Source organism: Pimephales promelas, chromosome 21 (genome assembly GCF_988280905.1).
Source record: "Pimephales promelas chromosome 21, fPimPro1.hap1.1, whole genome shotgun sequence".
NCBI classification, from domain to species: Eukaryota; Metazoa; Chordata; class Actinopteri; order Cypriniformes; family Leuciscidae; genus Pimephales; species Pimephales promelas.
In genome coordinates this window covers 21,032,931-21,060,137 of record NC_142789.1, presented here as the reverse complement: position 1 = coordinate 21,060,137, position 27,207 = coordinate 21,032,931, and the positions used below count along the sequence as shown (strand labels likewise).

The window sequence follows — 27,207 nt, the reverse complement described above, 5'->3', positions numbered from 1 at the left end:
TTATCCGTGTATTTTCCAAAATCTCTGTGTGAAAGGGGCTTTGGACTCCTCTGATCACAGATCACTCTAAATTGTAATGTAGACATATGCATTTACTGTAAAGCTGCACAAAACTGTAAACAGTATTGTGAAAAAATGCAATATATACTGTATATATATATATATAAATTCTCGTTTGATTTGTCATATACCAAGACCGAGGGTGTATGGGTTTGAAAAGGAGACCCTAGCAGAGTTTGGCAGCTGTCCACCTATATCAGTTTCACTAAGATCACTTACTTAAGGCTACTTTGCAGCAGTCGTTTTGCCTTACCAGGAATCTTTAGACAATTATCCGAGGACTGTTCTGGCTCCAGTGGTAGTCAGGTGCCACTCCACTTTAGTCTGAAAATTCTGTGAAGTGGGTCGTGGGTCGGTAGTACCGCCAGAGATGACTGTGTGTTTGTTGTGCAAATGCTCTGCCATTTTTAAAAGCAAAAGCCGAACATGAGTTAATCATGGACGCTACCTGCCGGATTCAGCTTGCAATCCCATTAAAGTTAAATCCTTCCTATACAGTGAAAGAGAGATTGTATTGGGCTTAGATTAGCACGTACAGAAAACTTGCCATCCTGGCACTCGTACGGTTGGCGAGAACACTCGTGCGGTTCGGATCTCTCCGTGGTGTGGGCCAAGGTCAGCCTTGAGACATTTGCTTTTTAGGAACGTGTACGGGAGATTGATGCCGCTTCATGCCAGCTGCCGTTTGAAGGCGCAACAGTAAGTCAGCAACACTTATTTACCATAATCCATATAAGTTTATCTTGGTTTAGACAGTACCAAGAAAAGACACAAACATAAAAGCAGAAAAAGTTTAATATTCAGACGTGAGTTGAGGAGCCCTCTGAGTTTTGAATTCGAGAATAGCAGATAACTCTTTCAAAGTAATGCTACAGGTAGGCTACCAAAAAAAGTTTAGATTGGGTTTGTAAACTGAAGATGATTATTTGTGTGGTTGTTGATAGTACATTAGAGTTTAAAAGAACGCACAGGGTCAAAAGTCATTGACAACATGGCAGACAAAGTATGTCCAGAAATCCGTTTATAGTCCTTCATGCCTACAGAATGAGCTCATTAATGGTCAAGAAGTTCTTCATCGAAATCCATACACAGAAAGTAGGAGAATGTTTGCTTGTAGTGACAGAGAATTAATATAACAATAAAGTGAATACAAATTAGGAATTAATTATTTGTTTTATTTAGGGCTGTGATATGATTAATCGCAATTAATCGCATCCAAAATAAAAGTTTGTGTTTACATAATATATGTGTTTAGTGTGTGTATAATTATTTTGTATGTATAAATACACACACATGCGTATATATTTAAGACACATTTGCATGTATATACTTTATATATATTTATACAAAATTAATATTATACATAAATATAAATATTTGATTTATTAATAACACATTTTTCTTAAATATATGCATGCACATGTGTGTATATATATATATATATATATATATATATATATATATATACAAAATAATTATACACACTAAACACTATATTATGTAAACAAACTGTTATTTTGGATGCAATTAATCGCGATTAATCGTTTCACATCCCTAGTTTTATTTTTTATCAGTCTGGTTATGCTTACGCTATATAAATGAATATTTATTTTTTTATAAGTATTGTGTTAGATTGAAAAGACAATAAACAATTGTTTCCTTTATCACATTTTTATTTACTATTGAATATATATTTTTAATAATAACTTATTTTACTTTTTATATTATATTAAAGGTTTATTTTTAATTTATACATTTTCAATCTAGTTCGTTTTAGCTTGTTTTCTCTCTTTCTATCTCACGTTTTTGTTTCTTTTTTTTCGGGTTATGTCTCTCAGACCCTTTTTCGAATAGTGAAAAAAAACAGTGACCTTGCAGCTTGGTAGAAAACAACAACAAAACAAAAAACAGAGAAACAGGACACAGTCTCTTTGCATGTGGCAAGAGCACCGAGACACCACCTTCAACAGAAAGCACAGAGGGAGAAAGACATAGAGGGCGAGGGAGGGAGAGGGATGAGTGCGGGGGGGGGAGGGGTTGAGAAGAGAAGAGAGAGAGAGAGTGACGTGGAGAGACGGGGAAAACGAGAAGGCGTTTAAGGGACAGGAGGGAGGCAGACGGCCCAGTGGAGTGCATCGTCACGCTGGGTGAGAAGAGGTCCGACGGCCACAACAATGCAGGATTTTCTTGCTCAGGGACGACTGAGTTTATCCTCTGCTGCTTAAGTTAGAGAGCAGACCTCGAGATGCTGCTGTTTGCATGTTATTTGTAGCCAGCCAGGCTGCGGATGGAGTGAGAGGTATGTGCGTGTGTGCTAGAGCAGCATGCAGGTGTCTGGCAAAGATGACTGCAGCAGCTGTTAAGGCATGCAGCTATTGCTCTCTCTATTTCTCTTTCACTCTCTCCCTCTCTCTCTTTCTTTCTCTCTGTTCCGTAGTCTGATGTCATTCTGACCGATGCGGACTACCTGGAGGACAATGGTTTGTTTGCTTACTAAGCCAAACTGACTATATAAAACTTTCGGATGACGAAAATCTGATGACCTCCACAGTTTGACGACGTTTCTTGCCGTAACTTTGTGCCTTTGCTGATGGAGCACTGTGAGCAGGCATTGATCTCGGTGCTTGTTTGTAATGTTCGTCCATTAGGATGTTGACATTGAAGCAGAAACAACTGACGCAAACACATTTGACTAGATCATAAAGTAGATTGGCTTGCCTTCGACCATTAAAGGAATTAAATGCAAGAGTAAATGGAAAAATGACATCCTTGCGCTAGATGTTCCTCGCTGTTTCCTTTCTGTTTTATATTTATGTAGAGCAATAGCAGACTTATGTTGATATATACCCTTACATCAAGCTGTTTGCTCTGATTTTTGCTGTGCCCCCGGTGTGTTCTGGTGTTTTGGCTGCGGTGGGTATCCTTGGGAGGTGGATTTTCAGTTTGGGGCAAGATTATGCAGCATTAAGCTGCTTTGTATCAGATAATGCAGCGATAATCATTCTTTTTGGTTATGAATTCAGTGAGACTTATCTGAGCAGGTGTTTTTTTTTTTTTTTTTTGCACTCACATGTGTGTCAGCTAAACTATCTTTGGATCTGCTAATGTAATTAGATACTAACTTTAGTCACATACTTGAAATATGTGATCATGTGGGGTAGAATGTGTGTGTGTGTGTGTGTGGGGGGGGGGGTTATATTGTAGGATGTCTATTGTATTGTATATTATATATTGTTGGATATTTAATTTTACATGCTCTTTGATGCCTAAAATCACATTTACAATTTGTTTATTTTTATGCCAGTGAAATTTTTATGGCCACACCACAAAAAAATTATCTGATATCAGCGATAACTGGTAGTCCAAATATTAGCTTTCAATAATATATATATTGGCTATATATGAAGAGTTCAGATGCAAAAGCCTCTAAATGCCATTTGAAATTTTCTTCTAGAATGGTCATTTTTGTCAAAATTGTATATTTAAGTTAAGTAATTTCAGTTAAATGACAATTAATAGGTAATCTTCATTGCCATTTAAGTGAAATTAGAAGAAAATTTTAGACATTTTAGAAGAAAATTTCAAATGGCACTTAGAGGCTTTTGCATCTGAACTCTTCATATTATATACCCTATAAAATATAGAGCTTTAGATTTCCTTGAAAAAATTGAGGGCACTAAAAGGGATAGTTAACCCAAACATTTTAATTATGTCATCTTTTACAGAATTTCGTTCCAAACCTGTCTTTCTTTCCTCTGTGGAAGACAAAAGAAAAGTCGCACACTGCATCTGAAATCAAATATTTGCCTACTATATAGTATGATAAAAACACCAACAAAATAGTTTGTCCGAATACGTTGTGTTCAAAAACAGTAGGCGAAAAGTACCCGGATGACCAACCACTTCCAAATTTGACCAAATTTTGAGGTGAGCCATCCCTCTAATGTCTATGCTGGTTATGCCTATATTTGTGACTACAGATCAAGCTCAAACAGGCCAAAATACGTTGTTTCTACAGCTGTGCATGTGTTTAGTCATCCAACCCTGCATGACTCATCAAGAATATTTCAGAACTCTTCCAAGGTTTACACAGTCATCTTCGCACACATTTTCCAAAAAATAAGGACACAGCCTAATAATATGCATGATAGTAATGTTCTCAGTTTCTTCGGTCACTGTGCAGTTGAGCCGAATAGATCCTGACAGTCATGTGGTCTGAATGATCTCTCCGGGCACTGATGTGTTGGTGAGTTTGACATTGGGGTTTGATTCTCCCATGTGCTATCTTGCCGTTATTATGGATGCTCTCCTCGAGGGATTCACAGGGCCATAACAAAACAAGTCTATTTCTGTCAAACAGCTCCAGCTGTGTCAAGGGGATTGCTGGTGTGATGTGGGTGTGGGAATGTGACCGGGATAGATCAGATTGGGTACTTTGGTGGTTTCAGGTTAGTTGACGTGGTTCTCGGAAACAGTGAGCTGTTATTCTGTTATTCCAGATCACAGATCCACTGATAAAACCATATGAAGTATTTCATCAGACATTGTTGTTAAACATAATATGGAAAGCTGGCAGTAATCCTAAAGCCCTCTGGGTGGCAAAAAAATACTTTTTAGAAATAGACTGACTACTGAAACCAACTGCTTATCATGTAATGAATCAAAAAGCTGTATATTCTAGAGCTGTTATCCAATTTGCATTGTGCAAATATTATTTAAATGAATGCATTTTTGACACCTTGTGATGGCTAACACCCCAGCTGTCTTGGTACTTTAAATAGCTGGCTGAAATATATAAATAAAATAACTTTCAAAATTGAGGTCAAGCTAATTAAAATTCAGCTCTGTCCTTTGTCAGCAGATGAGATATCAAGTCAGTTCTTTCGTTTTAGTTTAAAATAAATGTTAAATCTTTGATTATGTTTGGCATTTCATGCGGCCCGAGGAACGTTTGGTGCACCCGAATTTGTCCTGTCTTTTGAAATGCTGCAGGACTTGTCTTTATATTAGTATTCAGAACGGAAGTTCGAAATAATTGGCCATGAAATATTGCAAAGCCAAGCTGATGCAGTAAGGAGCAGTGATATTCTCATCCAAATCTGCTGTGTCATGTTGAGAGAGGACAGATCGTAGGGAATGAGAGACGATCTTATATTTACCGCGAATGTTCAAGAGCTGGATTTTATCATTTGATGTAACGTGAGTTACGTAATCAGATTACTTTTCCATGTAATGAGTAGGGCAGTGCTTTTAGATTTACAACTAAATATGTTTGTTCCTTTTTTAAATAAGTAACACAAGTTACTTAGTTCTGCCATGTATTGACTGACACCTCTCCAGTTCCCATGTTATGAGAAGGCCATCCCACATAAATACTGCCGTTCAAATGTTTAATAATTAATTCATGCGGGTGGTTAGTGAAAAAAGTAATGCAGCTGTTTAGTTGATCTATTTTTGCTTTAGTGCTTATTAGAGCCACCTGTCTGGTCAGCTCTGGTGTAGTGATTCGTTCTCCATATCCACACAAAACTTTCCATGATAATCACAAGCTGTTGGAAAATTGTTAATTTGGTTTATATAACAATTCGAGCAGCACTGCTATACATTTCAACCCTTCTATTTTAGTACACATATGCAAAGTTAGATCTTTATGATCTGAACAACAGCACACTGCAGTATTCATAGTTATAAAACGGTTAGTTCCAATCGTTGATTCTGATTGGTCTATAGGTGTGCTTTATTTGTGATAAAACACGGCTATGACCGCTTCACCCAACGGTTTTATTTATCACTGCGCAACACTGCAGTTCCTATGTTATTTTTATTCGAGCTTTCATGCATATTACACATTGGAACATTGTTGCTGTTCATGGTCAGGGACTATTTATTTATTTTTTTCTTGTGGAAGGAAGGCTTTTTACTTCATGTAAGTTTCACTAATACTTTTTTTTTTTTTTACTTTAACATTAGTAACCGTTTTATAAAAGCAATAAGGTACTCGTGGCAAGTGCTGTATCGTGAATAAGTAACGGCTGAAGGGGTAGCAGTCGTGCCTAACAACACCCTTCAGCCGTTACTTATTCACGATACAGCACAGCCTCTCGTATCTTATTGCTTACTTGAAGTCCGCTCCAAGTAAACAGCCTCTAAACATTCTTTTTGTTATTTAGCGAAGCCCCATGTTTATAGACGATGTCAAGTTCGTTTGTAATTTGTTGCGGTGGGTTCATTCGATCTCCTGCAGGCTCTGTGATAATTGCCGCTTGGCTCCCTTTGCTGAATCTGCCGGTTCCTCCAGAAGAAAAAAAAAAGTTCCCAGGAATCCGGTGGAGAAGAATGCAGCGCCCGTGTTTGTCGTAACAACAAGGTGTAGGATGATGAAGGGTTGTTTGGGTTTGAGGTTTGCAGGACTTGCTAATCACCACCTGGCCATCTTTCAGCAGGAGCATAAGTAAAGGCATATGGAGGTAGTGTGCATGTTTGCCTCTTTCTTTACAAGGCAGCAACATTTCACTGGAACTGCATTTTTGAAAACAGGAGAATAGGATGAAGTGACCTTCTGAAGTGACCTTACTTCCTCCCTGAGCTGCAATAATAAAGAGCTTGTTTCCCTAGACAGAACATAAATCATTGAAAGATAATAAATCAATTCCAGGATAGCCACAAATGCCACCACTAGTGTATAAGGGTGTAGTTTGATTGCTCTTTTAGTGCAGTTCAAGTGTGTACGCTGCCATCAAACCCTGAACAAGAACCAAACACTTTTAGGGCCAATGCCAATCTACGCTTCCAAATGAACTCTGGTGTGGTTCGGCTGAAAAATGAACATGGACCAAAGAGGTCAAAACTGGACAAAGTGTCAAAATGTGACTCTAAGAAGGACAGAATGCTCAGGCATGCCTGGTTCTTTTCTTCATAAGACCTACGTTTCCCATTACTGTTCAATACAGGTGTCTTCCTTGCAGAAGACCTGTTTTGTCTCCGTTACACATTTTATAAGCTGTTTGGGAGTTCTCAGCTGGTAAAAATTCCACCATATGTACACACATGCAATGAGCGCATTTAGCCCAGCCCCAGCACAAAGCATTGTTTTGGATGTTCGCTTAATTCCATCACAAAAAATATTCCTAGGTCATGAAAGCTTTTTGTTTTCTCTAGGGTCAATGTTAAAAATGGCCGTGTAAACGCTAAGCGAACCAGGACTGAATGTATCATTTTCTTTTTTGGTCCAGATCAAAAGAACCAAGAGAACCTAACTAAGTTACACACATCAGCTTTACTTTCCACTTGGATGTTGAGTCATTAAATCTGTGCCAAGCTCTGAAAGATTTCAAAAGTGGCTTTCAGAGGAATGGCCTCTGTGTGACCAATGGAAACACATCACTGTTAAGTGCACAAAACTGAAAGCTGCTTTATGGGATGAGGCGTAGACAGAGTTGTAGTGTTAGCACTGCAGATGTTTGACTGTAGGGTGTGTGTGTGTGCGTGTGTGCATGTGCCAGCATGTGCTGCCTTTACATGTGGAGTTAAAGATTCTAGGTAGCCAAAGGGAAGGGAGTGACGGAGTGAAGCAGTGCTGCGGTTTGCTGGTTACGTCAGCTCTGACTGGCTGCATTATCCCAGCAGCGCATCATCTTATCGTAAAATCCTCTGACGCGCTATTCTGAGGAAATTCTTCATAAACAATTACTTGCCACATAAAAAAGGTTAGAGAGTGTGTGTATTTACAGTATATGGTTTTTATTTCCTGCTGTTAAAGGGGGTCCTATTATCCCCTTTTACAAAGTCTTGTTTTTTTTTTGTTTTTTTTGAAGGTGTACTAGAAAATGTTTTCATGCTTGATTGTTCAAAAAACACATTATTTTTCACATATTTTACATCCTCTCTCCCCAGTCTGGGTTGCGTTTCCCGAAAGCATTGTTAGCCAACTATGGTCGCAAGTTCCGTCGTTACCAATAGAGTTCAATGTAAATTGCGACCAACTTGCGACTATAGTTGGCTAACGATGCTTTCGGGAAACGCATCCCTGGTTGATCCTCTTACAGATCCTCTCTCCCCAGTCTGGTTGAACACATTGTTTTCGATGAAGCCTGCATGAAATGTGCTGATTGGTTAGCTAGCCCAGTGTGTTGTGATTACCAGTGTTTAGCGCGTGTTGGGGAAATATCCCACCCCCTCATACCCGCAAGTTCTAATCAGATGTAAATATTAATGATCGCCTCGATTTTAAACCATTTCGAGCCCGATTCAGATCCTGACAATGTTAACGAACAAGAGGATTGCGTTGAACGGATTTCAAGCACGGATTTCACAGGTTGTTTCAGAGTGAATATTCAGACCAGGCATTTGTTGCAGTCCTTAAAAAGCGATTTCTCTAAAAGAAAATGTCCTTTTGCATTAAACTGTAAGCGTCTTTGCAGATGTTGTTTATAATAATAAAAATAGTTTGTTACATTTATATACCATTTTTTTGGGACCTCAAAGCGCTTCACAAATGGAAGGGGGAATCTCTTTAACCACCACCATTTATGCTTAAAAAGCAACATTACGCACTACCTAAAGTTAAAAAAGTGAAATCATAATCAAGGACCCCTTAAAATTACATTTTCATTACGTTTTCTACACATTTATAGAAAAGCAATGTTTAATAAGATGGAACTCTTCAAATATTGTTCTCACGCAATGTTTATACTGCCGTTCTTTAAGTTGCTTAATCTTTAGCTGTCATGACAAATCATGCAATTAATACCTTAAGGGCACAGCATGTAATTATTGGGTTCTCATTAATTTGAATCACTTAGGTTGTTTCTTCCACCTTGTTCAAGCCTGATGAGAAATTGCCCGATTATCATCAGAAGAGTGTCACGCCCAGTTATGTATAGCCTACAGTATATAGACTTCAGTGGCTTAAGTTTGGTAACATGCAGTCAACATGTGGGGAATGTGTGGGAGAAAATCTGCCTTGCTTCAGTCAAGCTTGTAAAGGAAGTTAAAAGATTTCTGGGATGGTCAGGATTTGACCCTGAGGCCTAAGACAGTTTTACACATCCGCTTTCACAGTGGTTTCACCAGGTTATGTTTGTTTTGAGCAGAAGTGGCCACAGTTCTGCAGTCATCTGCAGTCACCTCTTCAAAAAATTCTTAGACTATTAAAAACAGATATATATATATATATCTGTTTTTAATAGTCTAGAATTTGTTCATGATGACAAATCACTATTGGTTTCTCATTATTTGGATCACATTTGGGGGTTTTTTTTCACCTTGTTCAAGCCTGATGAGAAATTGACCGATTATCATCAGAAGAGTGTCACGCACAGTTATGTATACAGTATATAGACTTCAGTGGCTTAAGTTTGGTAACGTGCTGTCAACATCTGGGGAATGTTTGGGAGAAAATCTGCCTTGCTGTCAAGCTTGTAAAGGAAGTTAAAATATATGCAGTATACAGCCTCCACTTATTAATGGCCCTTTGAAAAATAAGTGTGCTAGTATGATTAGCATGTACATAACACAATGTACTATCCAAATGATGAGCTGTTTTAAGTGACATGATGGGGGGTGAGGTTCTGGGCCAATGAGATTGCACAGTGGGTAGGGCTACTGGGTAAAAATGGTTAGAACAAAAGCTCTGATTGAAAGATGGAATAGCTTGTTGTTTTAACAATTCAAGTCTGGTTGTTTGGCACGCACAAACAGTTTTTGACACAAAGGGTGTTTTTGATTAGATTTGACAGTCCACACAACATAAGTTTTTCATTTTGCTATAAAACTCCAAATTATTGCTAATAAAAGCAAAGAGGCATTAAAAAGAAGTAGGCCCACTCAGATTCTGTGCCAACAGATGTTCATTTATTGAACATTTTGGGTAAGTTGATTACGTAATTCAGCGAGCATGTAGTACTCTGTTTTGTTTATTACATTTTACCATGTTTAAATCAGAGAAACACGCAGAAGGTCCACAGATTACATGCTTTTTAACTTAGCTAACTTGTTGAATTTAGAGTAAATTTGAGGAATGCAGAATAAATAGAAATCTAGGTCATAATCACAGAACATATGTTTTTTTTTATAGATGCTACATTACATTTTTTATTGATGATTTTATAAAGAACTGGTTCTAGATCACTATAAGCAGTGAGCAGCAGAGTTGTGTTGCGTATACGTATCGGTATGCATGGACTGCTCTACACGTCTTCTGAATGCCCCTTGTAAAGGTTACTCTCGACAGCTCCCAGATGTGCTAGACTATTTGTGCATCTGCAAATGTTGCCTGAGACCACCTCAGCAGGTAACTCAAGTAAGCTAGTTTGGAATTTATAGAAAAATGTGCGTTTTATAGTAGTTTGTTAACCATTTTCAGTGTATGTTGGTGTGCTTTGAATTTTACAGGGATCAGTTTATGTCAAGCTATTATCTTTTATAAGAACGTACTCAACTGGCACTAAAAGTGAAGCATTTTGCCAGGGGTGCCAGAACATACAGGTCAATGCTCTACTGTTGGTTGTTTGTTTTTGTTTTTTTAAATTGCAGCATAAATTTCTAATCTGTTCAGATCATGTATTCTGATGTTTGCCACTAGAAATATTTATTTGCATCATAATGTGATATTCAATCATTCCTTGAATTTATGCTTGCATTAAAATGCAATGTTTCACATCGATTTTCCGTAACACTTTCATTCTTTCATGCAACTGTGGAAGGGCAGCATGTAATGGAATTTCATTGGTATTCATGAACTAAATGGCTGACACAAATTGTGTTGTTTTGTTGTGCCCTGACCTTGAAATTGCGAATTCCGTTCATCGGCAAGAGAAGCTGAATTACACCACCTGGTCATCTCCGGTCTAGGGTATGTTTTTGATTGGAAATTGTTTAGATAGGTTTGGGGAGATATGGTTGTTTATCCAGTTGTTACTTGCCACAGTACAAGATGATGATACAATTAGGCAAAGAATCATTCCAGCATTTAAAATATTCATTTAAAATATGTCTCTGACAACATTAATGATGGTAACTACAGGTTTTTTCCCCACTACAGTTTGCTCTACTGCAATTAAAGTTGATATTGCGGATTTATGTTCTGACACTTCATGTGTCATCATAAACATTTTTACCTAAATCAAGCTCAAATTAAGTTACATGGTTTTTGACCAGCGAATGTCAGACATTTGTGTTTTGTCCATCATTAGAACGGCCGCATCTAAGTGTGTCGCATTACCTTTTCATCAAAAAGTTTATTGTAGCTTCTATGTGGGCGATCAGTTTTTTTTTCTGTCATTTGGGGAAAATCTCAGGTTATAAAAGATGAAGTGCTTCGCACAGACTATATAAGATGAATACTAGACTAGGACACTCATCTCTGCTCCTCAAATACATAAAACATTAGAATGTTGTTTGTAGTGTTTCTTTATTTTACTTCAACCCATACTTTATTTTCTCTGCAAACAAGCAGAAACGTCCAAACTATGTGCGGCACTTTATTCACGATTGAAGCAGGGTGGTTTGTATGAGTTTTGTCGAAGATCCAATGGATTTCTGAGATTTAGTCTCAACTAATTATTGTATATATATATATATATATATACAACGCCCATATTCACGATGCAAATATGGTCCTGGGCAATGATTAATCTCAATTAATTGCATCCAAAATAAAAGTTTGTGTTTACATTATATATGTGTGTATACTATGTTTACTGTATTCGATGTAATCTTTTTTTTAATTTATATATATAAAATATGTATTTGTATGTATAAAATAAATGATGTATAAATATGTTTACAGTGTATACATGCAAATATTTCTTCTATATACTGTACAAAATAATTATACATAGTGAAAACAGATATATATTATATAAACACAAACTTTTATTTTGGATGTGAATAATTGCGATTAATTGTTGCACTAATATATATATATGAAGAGTTCAGATGCAAAAGCCTCTAAATGCCATTTGAAATTTTCTTCTTTAATGATTATTTTTATCAAAATTGTATATTTAAGTTCAGTAATTTCACTTAAATAACAATTAATAGGTAATAATCATTGCCATTTAAGTGAAATTACTGAACTTAAATATACAAGCTTGATAAAAATGATCATTAAAGAAGAAAATTTCAAATGGCATTTAGAGGCTTTTGCATCTGAACTCTTCATATATATATATATTAAATCTATGTTTACCATAACAAAATGTTGTAAGAGTTGTGGTGAATGACATGGAGGATCAGTTCTGAATCGTCCACATGTCACATCAGTTCCACATGTCAGGTCTGTGATCCTTTATAAAACACTTTTTTAGAGGTGAAATGATATCAAAGTTTTCCTGAGCGCTGAAATTGAAAACACTCCAGCCCGTCTCACGTTCCATACCGCATTCTTACACACTGAGTATTGCGCCTTGAAGTTCTTACAAAGGTCCTTGTGTGAATCTCCCCACATGTGCGAGTGAAATCGATCGTTTGATCTGCTGCACGTTATGAGCCCTGGGATCGCTCTAGAATAGACGACCATATACATTTCTCGCGCGCTGACGTGGGACATTATTGTTGAGGAATATTCAGTGTCATCTCTTTTGTATGAACACAGAGCAATGAAAACGATTCATCTCTTTTTGTATTAGAAATTCACAGAGGATTTAACAAAGGCTCAGATGGCCCACCTGGATAAGATTTATTCATATCCAAGTGTCTGTTTTAGAAATTGATTTTCTTTTTGCAGGTAAGAAATAGTATTTTTCAATTTTCATAATTCCTCATAATAGTGTTTAGTAAAGCTAGATAAATTAGATTTTATTTTAATATTTTCTCTTTTTCAAGTTTAATTTTAAGGTCAAGTCTTAATAAGGATTATTTTTATTAATTTTTACTTAGTTTTAGTGATGAAAAGTAATAAAACATTTTTGTATGGTTTTAGTTTTAGTTAATGAAAATAACCCTGATTAGAGTGCATTTGCAAAGATAAAGCTTTAGATAAGTTTCATTATGATGAGAAAATATGATTTGTTGTTTATTTGCCATAGGTCTCCAGCATGGTTTCACATTCACTTTTGACAATTCAAATACAGTATGTCACAGGCACCACTCCCTTCCTTTAAACCTCTCACACACACACACACACACACACACAAACAGCACTTCCCCATAACCACTGCCTGCGCTTTCCTGAGCAGAGCTGAAACACACACACACGTTTGGACGGGCGCAGATACATACCTGGTGCCAGTACTAACGCTGTGACTGGAGCAGACGGAAGTGTTGGGAGGTGCTGGTGTGTGTAGCTTGTGGCACAGAAAAGGGATTTCATATTGAAGGAGGAGAAGCAGTGCGCACATGTTTTGTGAACTTCAGTAAAGGAACTAGCGAGGGAGAGAAGATTTGTGTTGTGTTTTGACGGCTGGCATTACTCCATCATTTTAAGTGTTTACCTTCGGGCGGGTAAGTTAAGCACCTTTAATGTTGTTAAATTTGTGTGTGTTTGGCAGAGTGTGTTGTTCTTTCAGCTAATTATGCATTAGCAATGACATGTCGCACGTTCAGAAAACTGCAAATAGCCTTCACTTATTTTTGCTGCATAATTAAAATAGAAGATGTGAAACAGTGAATTGACAGTGTGTGAAATGGTGATGTTTTCCAGTCCATGAGTTTCTAAAACGACCTTGAACTCTGAGTAGAGAGAGGCTGCGATTTGAATGTGTCAGTTGCCTCTTGCACCACCAACACATCTTTCACTGTGATGAGATGAGACTCGCCTGGTCACTACCCATCAATCAAGGTGCCTAAAGAGACAAACACACACGAAAAACCTTCGCTGTCCTTGCTTTAGGTATGAGGGAGATCACTTATGTGATTTTTGACTTGACACCAAGTACTATCGGGGCTAATATTTCTGATTTCAGTACCAATACCTTGATTCAATTTCATCGGGGCAAAATTAGTAACTACAGACATTAAACGTTAGCCATTCTTACCAGGGCTTGACGTTAATACCTGCCAAATGCGGGTGGATTTCAACAGTGCAGTCTAACGTCTACTACTGTCTACTAGCCACTTTGCCGGGTTAAAAAGTACTTCGAATAGGGTCATCTGAAATAATGAACTAAGTGCAATGTAGTGTTGTCAAATTGCGAATTGACCCACAAACCCACCTCCCCTTACACTGTAAAAAATATTGTTGGTTTAACTTAAAAAATGAAGTAACTTGGTTGCCTTCAAATTTTAAATTGATTGAACTGGAAAAAGTGAGTTAATACAATGAAGGCGATTAATTTAATCATCAGAAACTCAAAATAATAAGTTATCTCAACTAAATAAATAATTTAAGTTGATTTGACAAAAGAAAATATGTTGTGATAGCAAATCTTGAAAATATTTTTTTACAGTGTACTCACTCGTTTCATTTACTCTGGATGAATATTGTTGGTGTTACAGGGCTTGAATTCCGGCATGGGATTGGGCATATTGAACATAGTTTTACTCATTCCCACAGATTTTGTGCGCACACACATACCAAACATTTGTACGGTATTATGTACATAAATATCAGAATGTTTTCAATAATCAATCGTTGAACTTCTATAGTTTAAAGTTTTATCAAACAGCAAACAAATAACCTATTAGCCAAAAAGAAATGTCACACTTTGTGTTTTTTTTTTTAATGAAATACCACACTGCTTTCTCCATTTGAATACTGTATGCCCTGTGATTGAGCTAATGATATATTTCTTTCAACATAGCAACTTAACATTACTTTAAACCATAGTAATTTCCATGCTAAATAAATAGAATCATTTTGATTCACCATCAATACCGATATATGATCTCTGATATATTTTGATCTTTCTTTAGTACTTGTGCAGCCTGGCTGTGTCTGGTGCTCAGTTTTCACTGTCTACTTCCTTTATTGACTCAAAAGATGGCAGTTTGAGGGTCATGTATCAGACAGCTGAATGAAGTCCCAGCCTGCCGCAGTCCGCCCACTGTAAGAAGCCTGTCAGCCTTGGGGTGATCAGGTTTGAGCCTTTGACAGCTGCTCGGCAGATCTCCAGCTCTAGATGGCGCTACTCTGTCCCTGCAGCACGGGAGGGAGCAGACAGGGACGATAACAAGGCACGTCCTTCAAACTCTGTTTATTTAGACTCAACCTCAGTGGTCATTTCGTCTAGGGCCTGATAATGTCTGAGCATGTCGAAACTGCCCAGCCTATTTGTTTGTCTTTGTGCTTGAGCAACAGAAAGGCTCTGTGTCGTTTTTTTCACACATCTCAAGACACGTCGCAATGACACCAGTGGTAGAAAGATACCACTTCCTAAACAAGCTAAATTCAAAGCCTTGTCCTCAAACCCTTTTATAATAGGTTAAAATATAAGTTTTTGTATGAAGCTACATTTTTATTTGTTGTATGATTTATAAGCGAGATTTAAATTTGTAACAGATTTAAACCTGTAACTTGAGTCATTTTGTTTGATTCATTAGAAGAATCGTCTCATAAGAGTATTTTATTCTTGAATTGTTAGAAATGTAGGTTTTAACATGCAGCCAGAGAAGAAAATGCGATTCAAAGATGTTTGTTTATTGTCTTTGAATTATTTCACAGGTTTGGGTGCAGGAAACATGGCGCTGTTAAATGCTTGATTCTCAGCACTGTAAAAAAAATATTGTTGGTTTAACTTAAAAAAGTAAGTAATCTGGTTGCCTTAACATTTAAGTTGATTGAACTGGAAAAAGTGAGTTAATACAATGAAGGAGATTCATTTAATCATCAGAAACTCAAAATAATAAGTTATCTCAACTAAATAAATGATTTAAGTTGATTTGACAAAAGAAAACATGTTGTGATAAAAAATCTTGAAAATATTTTTTTACAGTGAGTGGCTGGCTGATTTAAGGCGTTTTTTTTAATATTTTAGGACAGCAGTTGAGTTTCAAGGGTAAAAATCCTGTTCTTTTTTTTTCATAGGGGAATTTATTGTTAACGATAACTTAGAAACCATTAAAAACAGACCTTCTGTGACAACTGACCCTGCTAAAAGGAACTGCGGGGAAGCTATTTGCTCTTTTAGTCGGATGCAGAAGTGGTTGTTTTGCATTGGATGGAGGGATTGCAACTGTGCAACACTTAATCCATCTCAAAGGCCCATGATGGGAATTGTGATGGAGGGTCACACGTGGGCAGGATCCCTCAGATTAGAGATTAGGCCTGTAAGAGAAGCCAAAAGCATGTTTAAGCTCCACTACGGCGTTTGGGGGGAGGGGACTCTAAATAGTTTAACATCTCCCAACCAAACGTGCACTTCAGATGTCCTTATATGGATAGTGCAATTCAAATTTGTCTGCAAACTTTACAAACTAAACAGGAAACGGTTATCTGTCGATCAGGACGGACTTGAAACTTGCTCCATTTAAGTTGTAGATTAATACTGGGTTAGTTTAAATTCTGTTTACGGACATTAGATGTGGGAGAACAAACTGTGCTTGCTAATAAACAGCTAGCTATGCAATTAGCTGGAGTTTTACTAGTCCACCGCTGCTACTCAGACAGGAAGATCACTTGTTTTTGTATTTGATCAGGTTTAAGAAGGGTGCAAGGAGCACTTAACTCAAAGAGGCTTAAATTACAGCTGGACCTAAAGGCAAACATGCTGCTATAATGTGTGTGTCTACTCCTCGATGCTCAGACGGCTGTCGGGTAGATGGGCAATGCCATATAATTATGTAGGCTACATGAAGTGAGGGTGGGTTGTATTACAAAACTCATGTTAAAGTGCCTTGGGATGGTCATTGAAATCATTCTGTACTATTTGGTAATTGGTGTTATTGTTTTGTAGCTGTATAGAGTGGTTGTTACCTGAAAACACTAGTCTGTAGATTTCTGATTTCACATCTAAAAAGGTTTTAAAGGGATTGTTCGCTCAAAAAATGAGGGTCACAGTTTACCCACATGAGATCCCTAACCTACTGTATGCGACTTTCTTTTTTTCTGTGGAAAACAAAAGGAGTAATGTTCAAGAGCCAAAAAAAATTTTGCATATATGTAACATATAACATATTATGTTTTGAATGCCCATATTCCCACTATCATTCTATGTTAAATATTATATAATATGTTATATTACATTATATTATTATTCTTATAAAAAGTAATATGGGTTTGGAATGAAATGGGGGTGATTAAATAAATACAAAAGTACTATTTCCCTTTAAGAAGGACCGGAGAGTAACTATTGAGAAGGAAAGAAATGAATTCATTATCCATAGTGTAGATAACATGTAATTTCACTCCAAAATCCATTGCAGAATAACACTAGGGATTTGTGCCACTGCAGACAGATTTCAACAATGAGGTTTTTCCAGACAGACACAACTGAAATCATAGATTAAGCCATTCCGTGACCTCAGCCAGTAATTTAATTCACACTTTTGCTGTAGATTCACAAGGTTTTGCTTCTTAGGAATCAGTTGAGCTAACAGGAAAAAACTCAGCTCTTTTCAAATACGTCTTTTCCACATTCATCTCAATTTGTTCCTTGGACTAATAAAGACGAGAATGAAGTCAGACCTGGAATTGCACATTGGCTCTGTCCTCTGTCTTTCGAGTTCACAGGAAACTCAGCTGTCTTTCAACCCAGACTGCAGGCCGAAAATAGACAGCTATAGACGAAACGACAGCTGGTGAAGAAAAGGCATGAAAAAAAACGAGTGGTGCTTTGAGACTTCACAACAAATATATAGAATAAAATTATAAAATAAAACAATTCATTATTACAAGTTTATTTATACCTGTTAGTTAAAATCTGATCGATGCTGCATCATAGCACCAGTTAAACCGATTCCTTCAATGCACGCATGAGTGAGTCATTGAATTATTCATTCAACTGATTCGTTCAAAGCGATGATTTATCAGCTTCTGTTGAGTGTTTTGCAATGTTTTCATTTGGAACTATTTTCATTGGCATAGCAAAAACAAAGACACTGAATATATTGCATCTAAAATGTAATTTTATCTGCATTAACTTCTGCTTCTGCTGCCTTTTTGTTACTCCGAAACATCCCAAGCTGTCATTATTAGTTGACAAGTTGACACGGCAGATCCTGAATCCGTGACGAGCGAAAGTAGATCCATACACAAAGGGGTAATCTTCAACGCATTCTCATCCTAGGGCGTCATCTAACTGACACTTTTGAACATGCTTCTAAATCCGACGCACATTGCAACCTTTAGTGTCAGTTAGATGGTTTAGGTCTGGGGTAGGGTTAGGGTTAGACCACTAGGAGGCATGTCTCATATTGATGCTAAAGGGCGTCAGATCAAAAGCATCAGTTAGATGATGGAGAACGGGCTGTAATTTTAGTTTTTTTCTTATTTGTTTACATACGGTCTGGAAGATCTTTTAATATGTTTGAAAGAGGACGCAATAATCTTATTTGATTAAATATACGTAATTGAAGAGTTCAGATGCAAAAGCCTCTAAATGCCATTTGAAATTTTCTTCTTTAATGATGATTTTCATCAAACTTGTATATTTAAGTTCAGTAATTTCACTTAAATGGCAATGATAATTACCTATTAATTGTTATTTAAGTGAAATTACTGAACTTAAATATACAAGTTTGATAAAAATCATCATTAAAGAAGAAAATTTCAAATGGCATTTAGAGGCTTTTGCATCTGAACTCTTCAATTGGTAATATTGTGAAATATTACATTTATTACTTTTATCTATTTCTATAATCTATTTTTATTCACATAAAAAGTAACTTATTCCTGTGAATTTTCAGCATCATTACTCCACTCTTCAGTGACACATGATCCTTCAGAAATCATTCTGATATGATGATTTGGTGCTCAGGAACTTTTATTATTATTATTATTATTATTGAAGTGGAAAACCGTTGCTGCTTAATATTTGTGGCTTTTGTTTTAGTTTAAAGATTATGTTTGGGTTTTTTTTTTTTTTTTTTTTTTTTGTATTGTCATTGGATTTTATTTAGCAACTTGCTGCTTCATTATTATTAATAGCCTGTTGTCCTTTAGACCACAAATGCGATTTCATACTGTAGCTGTAACTAGCTGAATATTCCTCAAATATATTGTAGAAATATGTTTCATTGTGGTTTTTTAGCAGCAGTTCCGTGATAACAGATATAGACCTAGAACCAAATGAATAAATGAAAATGAATTTGTCACGCTGATTATAAGGAAAGATTTTACAGTATTGCTCCCCAATCCTTTTAGCATTAAAAGATTTAAGGACCTTAGTAATGAACTCTGCTATAAAAGTCACAGTGACCTCCCGCTTTTTATTATTAGCTACAGAATAGTATAATGGGCTTTTGCCTGACTGACTTCAACTGCATTCATTTGTACGTACAAAGTAGTAGTTTATCATTTTAGCGATGTTTCTTTATTTCTGCATGTCTGTCTCATTTGGAGACTGTATTTTAGGAGTGAGTCACGCGCTATTGAACGCATGACTCATTAGATGTCCTGTCTTTTATTTATTCCATGTTTGCCGAGACATTACCAAATTGGTCCGTGTGATCCGAAAGGACATACTAGATCTGTATTTCAGCGTCCTGCTGTGATTTTCCCCTCATTGCTGCTTTGCACTTCAGAGTTGAAGATCTTTGACAAAGAGCACATGTACATCTTGAGGCTACCATAGAAGAACAGATGTTGATTCTGCTTTCTGGACCCCTTTGGTCCAATTTCAACCTGTTTTAGTCTTCCTTCAGGGAATCTTAGTTCAGGAAGAAAGCAAGGGACAGGAAATAAGAGGGGCTCTCACTAAGGAACAGCTTTGAGCTTTTACTCTAATTAGAGAACATCACTTCTCAACCGTTATAGACTAAACTCCAAGATTTCACCACCTGGAAGCTATCCGTGTTGGCTTTTTCGACGAGACTCCTAAAACCACTCAAGTCCACATTTTCTCGCACCCCACGGACAGTCCAAACTGCACACTCGGGCGAGTGATAGCATCTGGGCTTTGCCTGAGCGACGCCCATTGTTTAGGTAATGATGTCAGAGAGGAAATGCGTAAGCCTGGCCGCCCTCCTTATGTAAGTAGACGGGAGGAGGCAAAAGAGGGGAAAGATTATAGAGATGTTTTCCAAACTGTTAGCTATAAATACGGCTGTGTGTGCGCGTGCGTTTTTAGACCTCTTTTACAAGACAACAGAGCCTTGTCTGTGAATAAGGCGTCAGCTGGACAATGTTTTGACATTTTGCTAGAAAGTTTGTAGGTGTTTGTTCCTCATCGAGGCTTTTTACACTTTATCAAATGAACTTCATGACGTTCCAAACAAACACGTTCTCAGTGTTTGTTTTGGGTTTTTTTTCAGCCAAACAATGAACGTCAGTGGGGTCCAGTGTTGTTTTGGACACCATTGACTTTCATTATTTTGTGTTCCACAGAAGAACAATAACTCATACCAGTTTGAAACGACATGAGGGGGAGCCTCATTTTTTTTTAAGTCTATATCACTCTAATGCATCATAAATCCACACCGCTGCTCAAAAATGACACGGTTGTAAGTTTGAGATGGATTCATCATGGGTGTGTAAACTGGCCGTTGACGGAGCAGCTTTTTGGCTGCACTTCTCCAGTCCAGTCTGAAGCGTGTATGCAACACGTTATGAGCTCATATTACTGCAGCCGTTGTAACCTGAGAACGAGCGGAACTTCCTCCGTCCAATCCATCGCGTTTTAGTCCATCCTGTGATCGTGCTATTTATAGACTCACATCCTTTTGTCATTCCAGAGGGGCTTCCCAATCCCTTCATGGCTTTCCAGCCTGCGATCTTTTGGCTCTGTTGCTCCAGACTCGGCGGGCCGGCCCATTCCCTCCTCTTTGGGTTGTGCTGGTCGTTTATATTCCCGCCATCACGTAATTAGTTTTCCGGACTGTGGAATTCCCTCCCCTTCCCTGCACACCCCTCAGAGCACCCCTTCCACAAAGTCAGAGGAAAAAAGGAAGAGAAGGAAAGAGTGCGCGCAACGGAGAGGGTGAGGATTTAGAGGTCTTTAGTCGGACTGAGAGCGTGCCTCTTTTTCCTATGAGACGGCTTTGCCTGGCGAGGAGATGGGCAGCCACAGGCCAAAGGGATGTTGATGTTTGTAGGGATCAGAAATCAACATGTGGTGTTTGCACTGCGCTTCAGACAGAAGCCAGTCTCTGCTGGAACTGGGGAGCTGGTAAGATTTCAATGTGTGTGTTTGTGTGTTACAGAACACATATAGATATGAGAAACGTGTTTTAATTGTGTCTCTACTGTGTTTGTTTTCATTGGGACGGAGTGTATCATTGTATCAGGGTGTGTTTTTAAGTAGATCACACTGTTTTATGTGACTTTCAGGTCAGTGGTTCTTTGTTTCTTTTACCTGCTTTGAATCATGGGGGATCTTCCTCTATTGCGCAAACCTCTCCATTGTTGCTCTCAGCGCACTTCTGCTTCTAGTTGTGTATGGTTTTAGTCGATCTTGCACCGGATAGATACATTTATATCTTATGTATATCATTAGCCCGAAAATTGCTTTAATGTCATTGTAGATTTTTTCCTTTTCATGATGACCTCTATCCATCACTGATTGTGTTAGTCAAAAAGTTTCAACAAGAATATCTTGTCTCTACTTTAGCCATTCTGTTTGTTGTTTTGCTAATGAATGAAGTATTTGTGTGAGTGTGAGTTTTTTGGCTTTATACTTGGCTCAGTCATGGAAAGGTGGCAGTAGCTAGCTAATAATAACAAATAGAGATGTGAGTATTTATATTAGTAGATCAGCCCCATTGAAATGCATTTAATACCAAAATAAGCTTGGTGATATTAGTAAAGCAAGCTTTATTTGAACAATAAGTGCTTTATGCAAGATGCCGAAGCATTTCCTAGTCATCAACAGGGCTGCATTCATGCGACGTGCCACGCTTGTGAATGGAGCTTGATTCGTCCTCTAATGCTCTCAAACTTGGATTTAGTGTGGATTTGTGTGTAACCTGTGTCAACAGCACAACGTAACGTTTTTTTGCAAGCCTGGGATAAATTATTAAGCAAACAAGTTACGTTTATTAAAGCATTTATTGTTTTTAACTGTCTAATCTTCAACGTAATAGCATAGAGGGAAAACTAAAGTCAGGTGTAAGGGTGGCAATAAAAACCCTTCAGAGCTTGAAGAATCAGAATATGAAAAAGACTCCAAAAGCAGCACCCAAGAGTTCAAATGACATGTGGTTTAGGTAAGTGAAATGCAAATGAGCTTATTTTACCTTGTTAGACTCAGCTGTACTTCAGCTTCATAGCAAATTAGATGAAGTAAAGGTTTAAGTTACATAAACTCAAAAAATTGCCTTATTGCGGACTCTTGTGATTGTTGGAGGGATGAAATGTAAAATAATTGAAGATGATGGAAATCAGTTGTGATTAGTTCCTCTTTGTATCGGAATGTTGTAAGTCAATATTGGCTTTGAGTTTCAAACTAGTAATATAGCGCTTTAATACAGAGGTCTTCTTTTCATAGTCTCATTTAGGTGAACTCCAAAGGGGAAAGGAAGAGACGGTGCGTTTCATCTTCTGTCAGATCTTAACACCTCACTATCTTGTTAGCACTTGCGTTCTCTTACCCTTGTCAGAACCTCCCTCATCTCTCTGAGCTGGACGTGACTGGAGCCCAAACTAGTCCAATAGAGGTTCTTGCTCTTGCTGCCTAATGAGACCCTCTGGAGAATAAAGAACTTCTCCATCTGTCTCGAGTTATAGATTTGAGTATGATAGCCTCAGTTGTCTCCTCACTTTGCTTGATTTGCTAAAATCATCCGTCTATATACTGTGTAAACTACATGGGTGTAATAAAATACAGATACTTTGTTAAAGGGATAAATGTAAATAAATTGGCTAAATTCTGAAATGCTCATTGTTGCCCCTAGTGGTCTGTTTGTTTCATTACAAGAATAAAAGTTACATTTTGATAGACTTAAGCTAATCTGTGTTTGTTTTAACAATGAACCTATTTCTAATTAGTGTTTTGAACAGCAGCGTATAGATTTAAGAGCGCAGCCCTCAGCTCAATTAAATCAATTTCCTCATTAAATTCAATTTGCTGCTGTGTTCACTGTCTTATAAAATAACATGAGGCAGAAAATTAAAATGAGAGCTAGATTGTCAGTCATTCAGTTTCACCTCTCCTTGTAGTTTAAACTTAGTGACTCGACCTTGAACATTTAGCCCATTGGAATGTTTTTTTGTTTTTTTTATCTAAGATGAATTGATGTCCTCCATTTCAGAAAGTTGTTCATTTTTCCCCACACCATCTCTGTGATGGTCTCAAAACACTTCCAAGTATTTGTTTTCTGATCTATTCTCAGACCTGTCATCTGGCATCCTCAAAGGGTTTTATATTGCTTGTGTTCACAATAATTGCAACTTTTTCAGGCATCGTCATCTATCACAGTTTAGGGGGAGTCAGACTTTGAAAATGCCCTGGTTCTCCTCAGAGAGATGAGAAGGCAACCAAACAAAATGAAAATTGTATTTGCTGCCACCCTTCAAGGGACCCGCTGAGAGCTCTTTCAGCAGACACTGAAAGTCACTCGAGCCGGGTGGCCTCAGTGCAAAGATGTGGGGAAATTAGCTGCCAAATTCATCATCTAAATTACCTTGCCGTGCGTTTTCATATAATGGACTATTACGTGTAACAAGATGTCTTCATCTTCCTTTATTACCAAAGACTGTGGGCAGAGCAGTAGTATTTAAGTGTGCATGTAGGAATACGTGAAACAAGGCCATTGTATTAACCTTTATATCCATGTATAACCTCTGACTTTACTCATCTCACCCCCTCATTAGCTGTGTCCTTCAGAGCGGCAGATGGGCTTTATGTGTGTTCACTGACTCTGGGTGATGTCTGGAGGTCATGTCATTGGCTCTCAGAGACACCCCAATGTGCTCTGCATGATAATACAGGTAGTACTACTAGGGTTGAGAATTGAGAACTTTGTACTTAATCTACATCATGGAAAAGACAACACTATCTGGGTTGTCTTATTCCTGAAATTAATGACTGGTTGATATGGTTCTTTTTATTCAATCTGAATAAATCAATCTAGTGTGTTCTAATTCATAACAAATGACTCTGAGTCAGTTCTTTTCAGTGAATCAAACACATACAGCTTTGAAATGACTGTGAGACTTAAATAAGTCTTCATTTGATGTGTATCTATACACATTATGATTTTTAATCACTAGTCTTTTTTTATAATTTAAATAGTGTTGCTTTTTTAATGTAAGGCCAATTTTTGCCACCTCAAAAACGGCATTACAAATTGTTGTAAGTGTATTTTTTATACAGTGTTATTTTAGTGTTATTTACATATTATTAGAATATTTTAATTTTCGTTTTTTTGTCATTTTTATTTTTATTATTATTATTATTATTATTGCTTTAATTTATATTTATTTCAGTTTTAGCTTTAGAAATATTAGTATGTCAACCTGAAGTATTTTATTTCTGTTAGTGGCCAAGGGAACATTTCTAATGTTTCTATATTTTATTTCCGCCATTTTAAATTAACGGAAAACTTTTTTTTAACATATTTTAAGGTTTAATTAACAAAAACAACAATAGAAATCTCAGAACTTGACAATGAACTTGTACTTATTTTTCCCCAAATATTTATTCTTTTCTGTTAAAGATCTGAAACCAGTAAATATATATTACTGTGGCATAAAGAGAAGCAGCAGGTGAATACAGACATGTCAAGAGGTGTGAGAACAGTCTCTATATCTTTGACCTGTCATCTCTTGGGCATATCCTGTGTATGTCATTTGACGATCATAGCACTAGCTCCAGGGGTTGTATAAGGGTTCTCATCGGCTCAATAGAGCTTGCCGCCTGAGGTCAAACTACACCAAGTTCTCATATTGTCTTATTCAAGATTGGAAATGCCTGTAAACAGTATGCCCCGACTTCTATACACCCTCACCTTGGTCACTTTCCTTTATACAAGATGAACAAATTCAATCAATCTGACTGTCGTGTTCTCATCTCTGTAATACTGAGTGCTCTACTGCACACTAATTCATTTAATTAAAAGAAGAGCACTTAATCTAGAAAGTTAATCTACTGGCACTTAGCTGTTGCAAGAAAGTACAAGGAGTCTGTTGATGAGAAGCAGTATTCGTGCAAAACAAACATGTACTGAAATAATTCAGATTTAGCTTTGAGATCATTACCTGAAAGTACTGACAACTGGCCAAGTAGGATGTCTTCTTGGAACAATATTTCTATGAAAATTACAATTCTATCCAAGCATGCAGTCATATAAACATTCTGGCAGATATAGACAAGCTGATATTTATTGGCTTATTATGGCTGCTATTATAAATCTCTACTCTTTTGTTTATAAAAAAAACATGTATTGCAAATTATAATATTCAGAATGGAATATAATTAGAAACTTTAGATTAGGGTCCAACTAGCAGTTAACTAAGACAAGCTCATAATTACGGAGTATTAATATTTGGTTGGTAAGGAAGCTGTTAAGGATGTAGAATAATGTCATGCAGAATAAGGCATTAATATGTGCTTTATAAGTAGTAATGAACAGACCTATAATACAGTATGCATGCTAATAAGCAACTAGTTATTAGGGAGAATTGGGCACTAAAGTGTCCCCAGATAATATCTAATATCTATCAATATATTATGTATTCTTATATTACTACTACCTGTCATCTCTTTCACTGGTGTAACTGATATTTCTAAATAAATAGCCCTCGTTATACTTTGACCTCTCCAAGCAATCACATTAGAGGTGGTGAGGTTGAAGTGTGTGATTGTTTACAGACGGTATTCCTCTGCTAAGGTTTTGACAGGTAGGAGTTATGCTGTTGATTCTCTGCTTTGCGTCCCGGAGTGTGTTGTTTGGTTTATAAGCATGATGTATGTGAAGGCTGACACTATACTGCTAGAATGTTTTATCTTAGCATGCAGTACTATAGAAATTTAGGCGCTAAAACATGTGCTATAGAGGCTGAAAGTCACAGATTACACCAAAGCACCAAGGAAAATACTACCCTAATCAATTTAAGGAAGACCGTTTCCTGAACGTCCAAGTTTTATTTTTATTTTTTTGCAGGAAGTGTTTGAAATCATTGCTATTTACTTATCTTGACAGAGGTGCATCATACCACAACGTGTTGCTATAAACATAGTCGTTTGCTTTTATACCTCCACACTAGTTATAAAGTTCAGCTCGTGACCTCACGTGTAAGCTTGTGGAAGTGGATGATGGGATTTACAATGGACTTTGATTTGTGTCTGGAAAAACACAGTTGCATGTGTTGTGTCTACTGTTTAAAGTGGTTAATGCTGGCCTGTAGAAAATCTTTTCTTCATAGTTATGCCTTAACAGACCATGTACCTTGAAATAATGATAATAAACATCTTTCCATTTAATGCAACAGAACAGGACAATTCAAATGACTCTGAGTCGGTTCTTTTTAGTAAATCAAAAACATACCACGTAACCAGTGTAGTCTGATTCTTCAACAACTGACTCATTGAATCATAATGAGAATTGAATCAAAATCCGAATCCCTGTTGGTATGCCTCATTTAATCGACAGTATGAACTGTTTATGCTCCTTTTTTGTCTATTCTAACCCACAATACTTACAATTTCTTTCTTTTTCCCTGTACAGTGTGGAAGGTGAGGCTCCGGGCGGTGAGGCGGGCCCCTCTCTAGAGAACAGTGGGGGTTACTTACGAGGGCCGGTGAGCCGCAGTGCCATCATCAGTGGCGAGCACTTCGACGGCCCACCACTGTACGCTCACGAGGTACGGCAGCGCCCCCGGCGACCCAAACTCCAGCATTCCCAGTCGATCCTACGCAAGCAGGCAGAGGAGGAGGCCATCAAACGCTCCCGATCACTGTCTGAAAGCTATGAGCTCTCCACCGACCTCCAAGACAAACAGGTAGAGTTCTTCAGGATCTTTAACTGGAAGGCTACCAAGAAACCATAAATTCTCCACCAACTATTTGTATTCACTTTTGCGATGAGCCATTTTGGTGCAGAGGGAGTGTGATTGAGGTTCAGTGGCTTCAGATTATACTTGATGTACTTCCCCTCAAAGGACTGTGTAAATAA

The 27,207-nt window shown here is 37.4% G+C and overlaps 1 protein-coding gene across 8 annotated transcripts in view; it reads left to right on the top strand.

The window, feature by feature from the left end:
* The window catches only part of iqsec1b (IQ motif and Sec7 domain ArfGEF 1b), a 165,007-nt gene that overhangs the window by 118,763 nt on the left and 19,037 nt on the right, over positions 1-27,207 (top strand). For 6 of the 8 annotated variants that reach the window (XM_039673422.2, XM_039673417.2, XM_039673418.2 and 3 more), the window contains one exon: positions 26,761-27,034. In XM_039673422.2, coding sequence (XP_039529356.1) covers positions 26,761-27,034 — 274 coding nt within the window. Of the gene's footprint in view, positions 1-20,071; positions 20,128-20,991; positions 21,264-26,760; positions 27,035-27,207 lie in introns of those variants that run through there. The other 2 variants (XM_089125217.1, XM_039673420.2) reach the window with 2 other exon arrangements.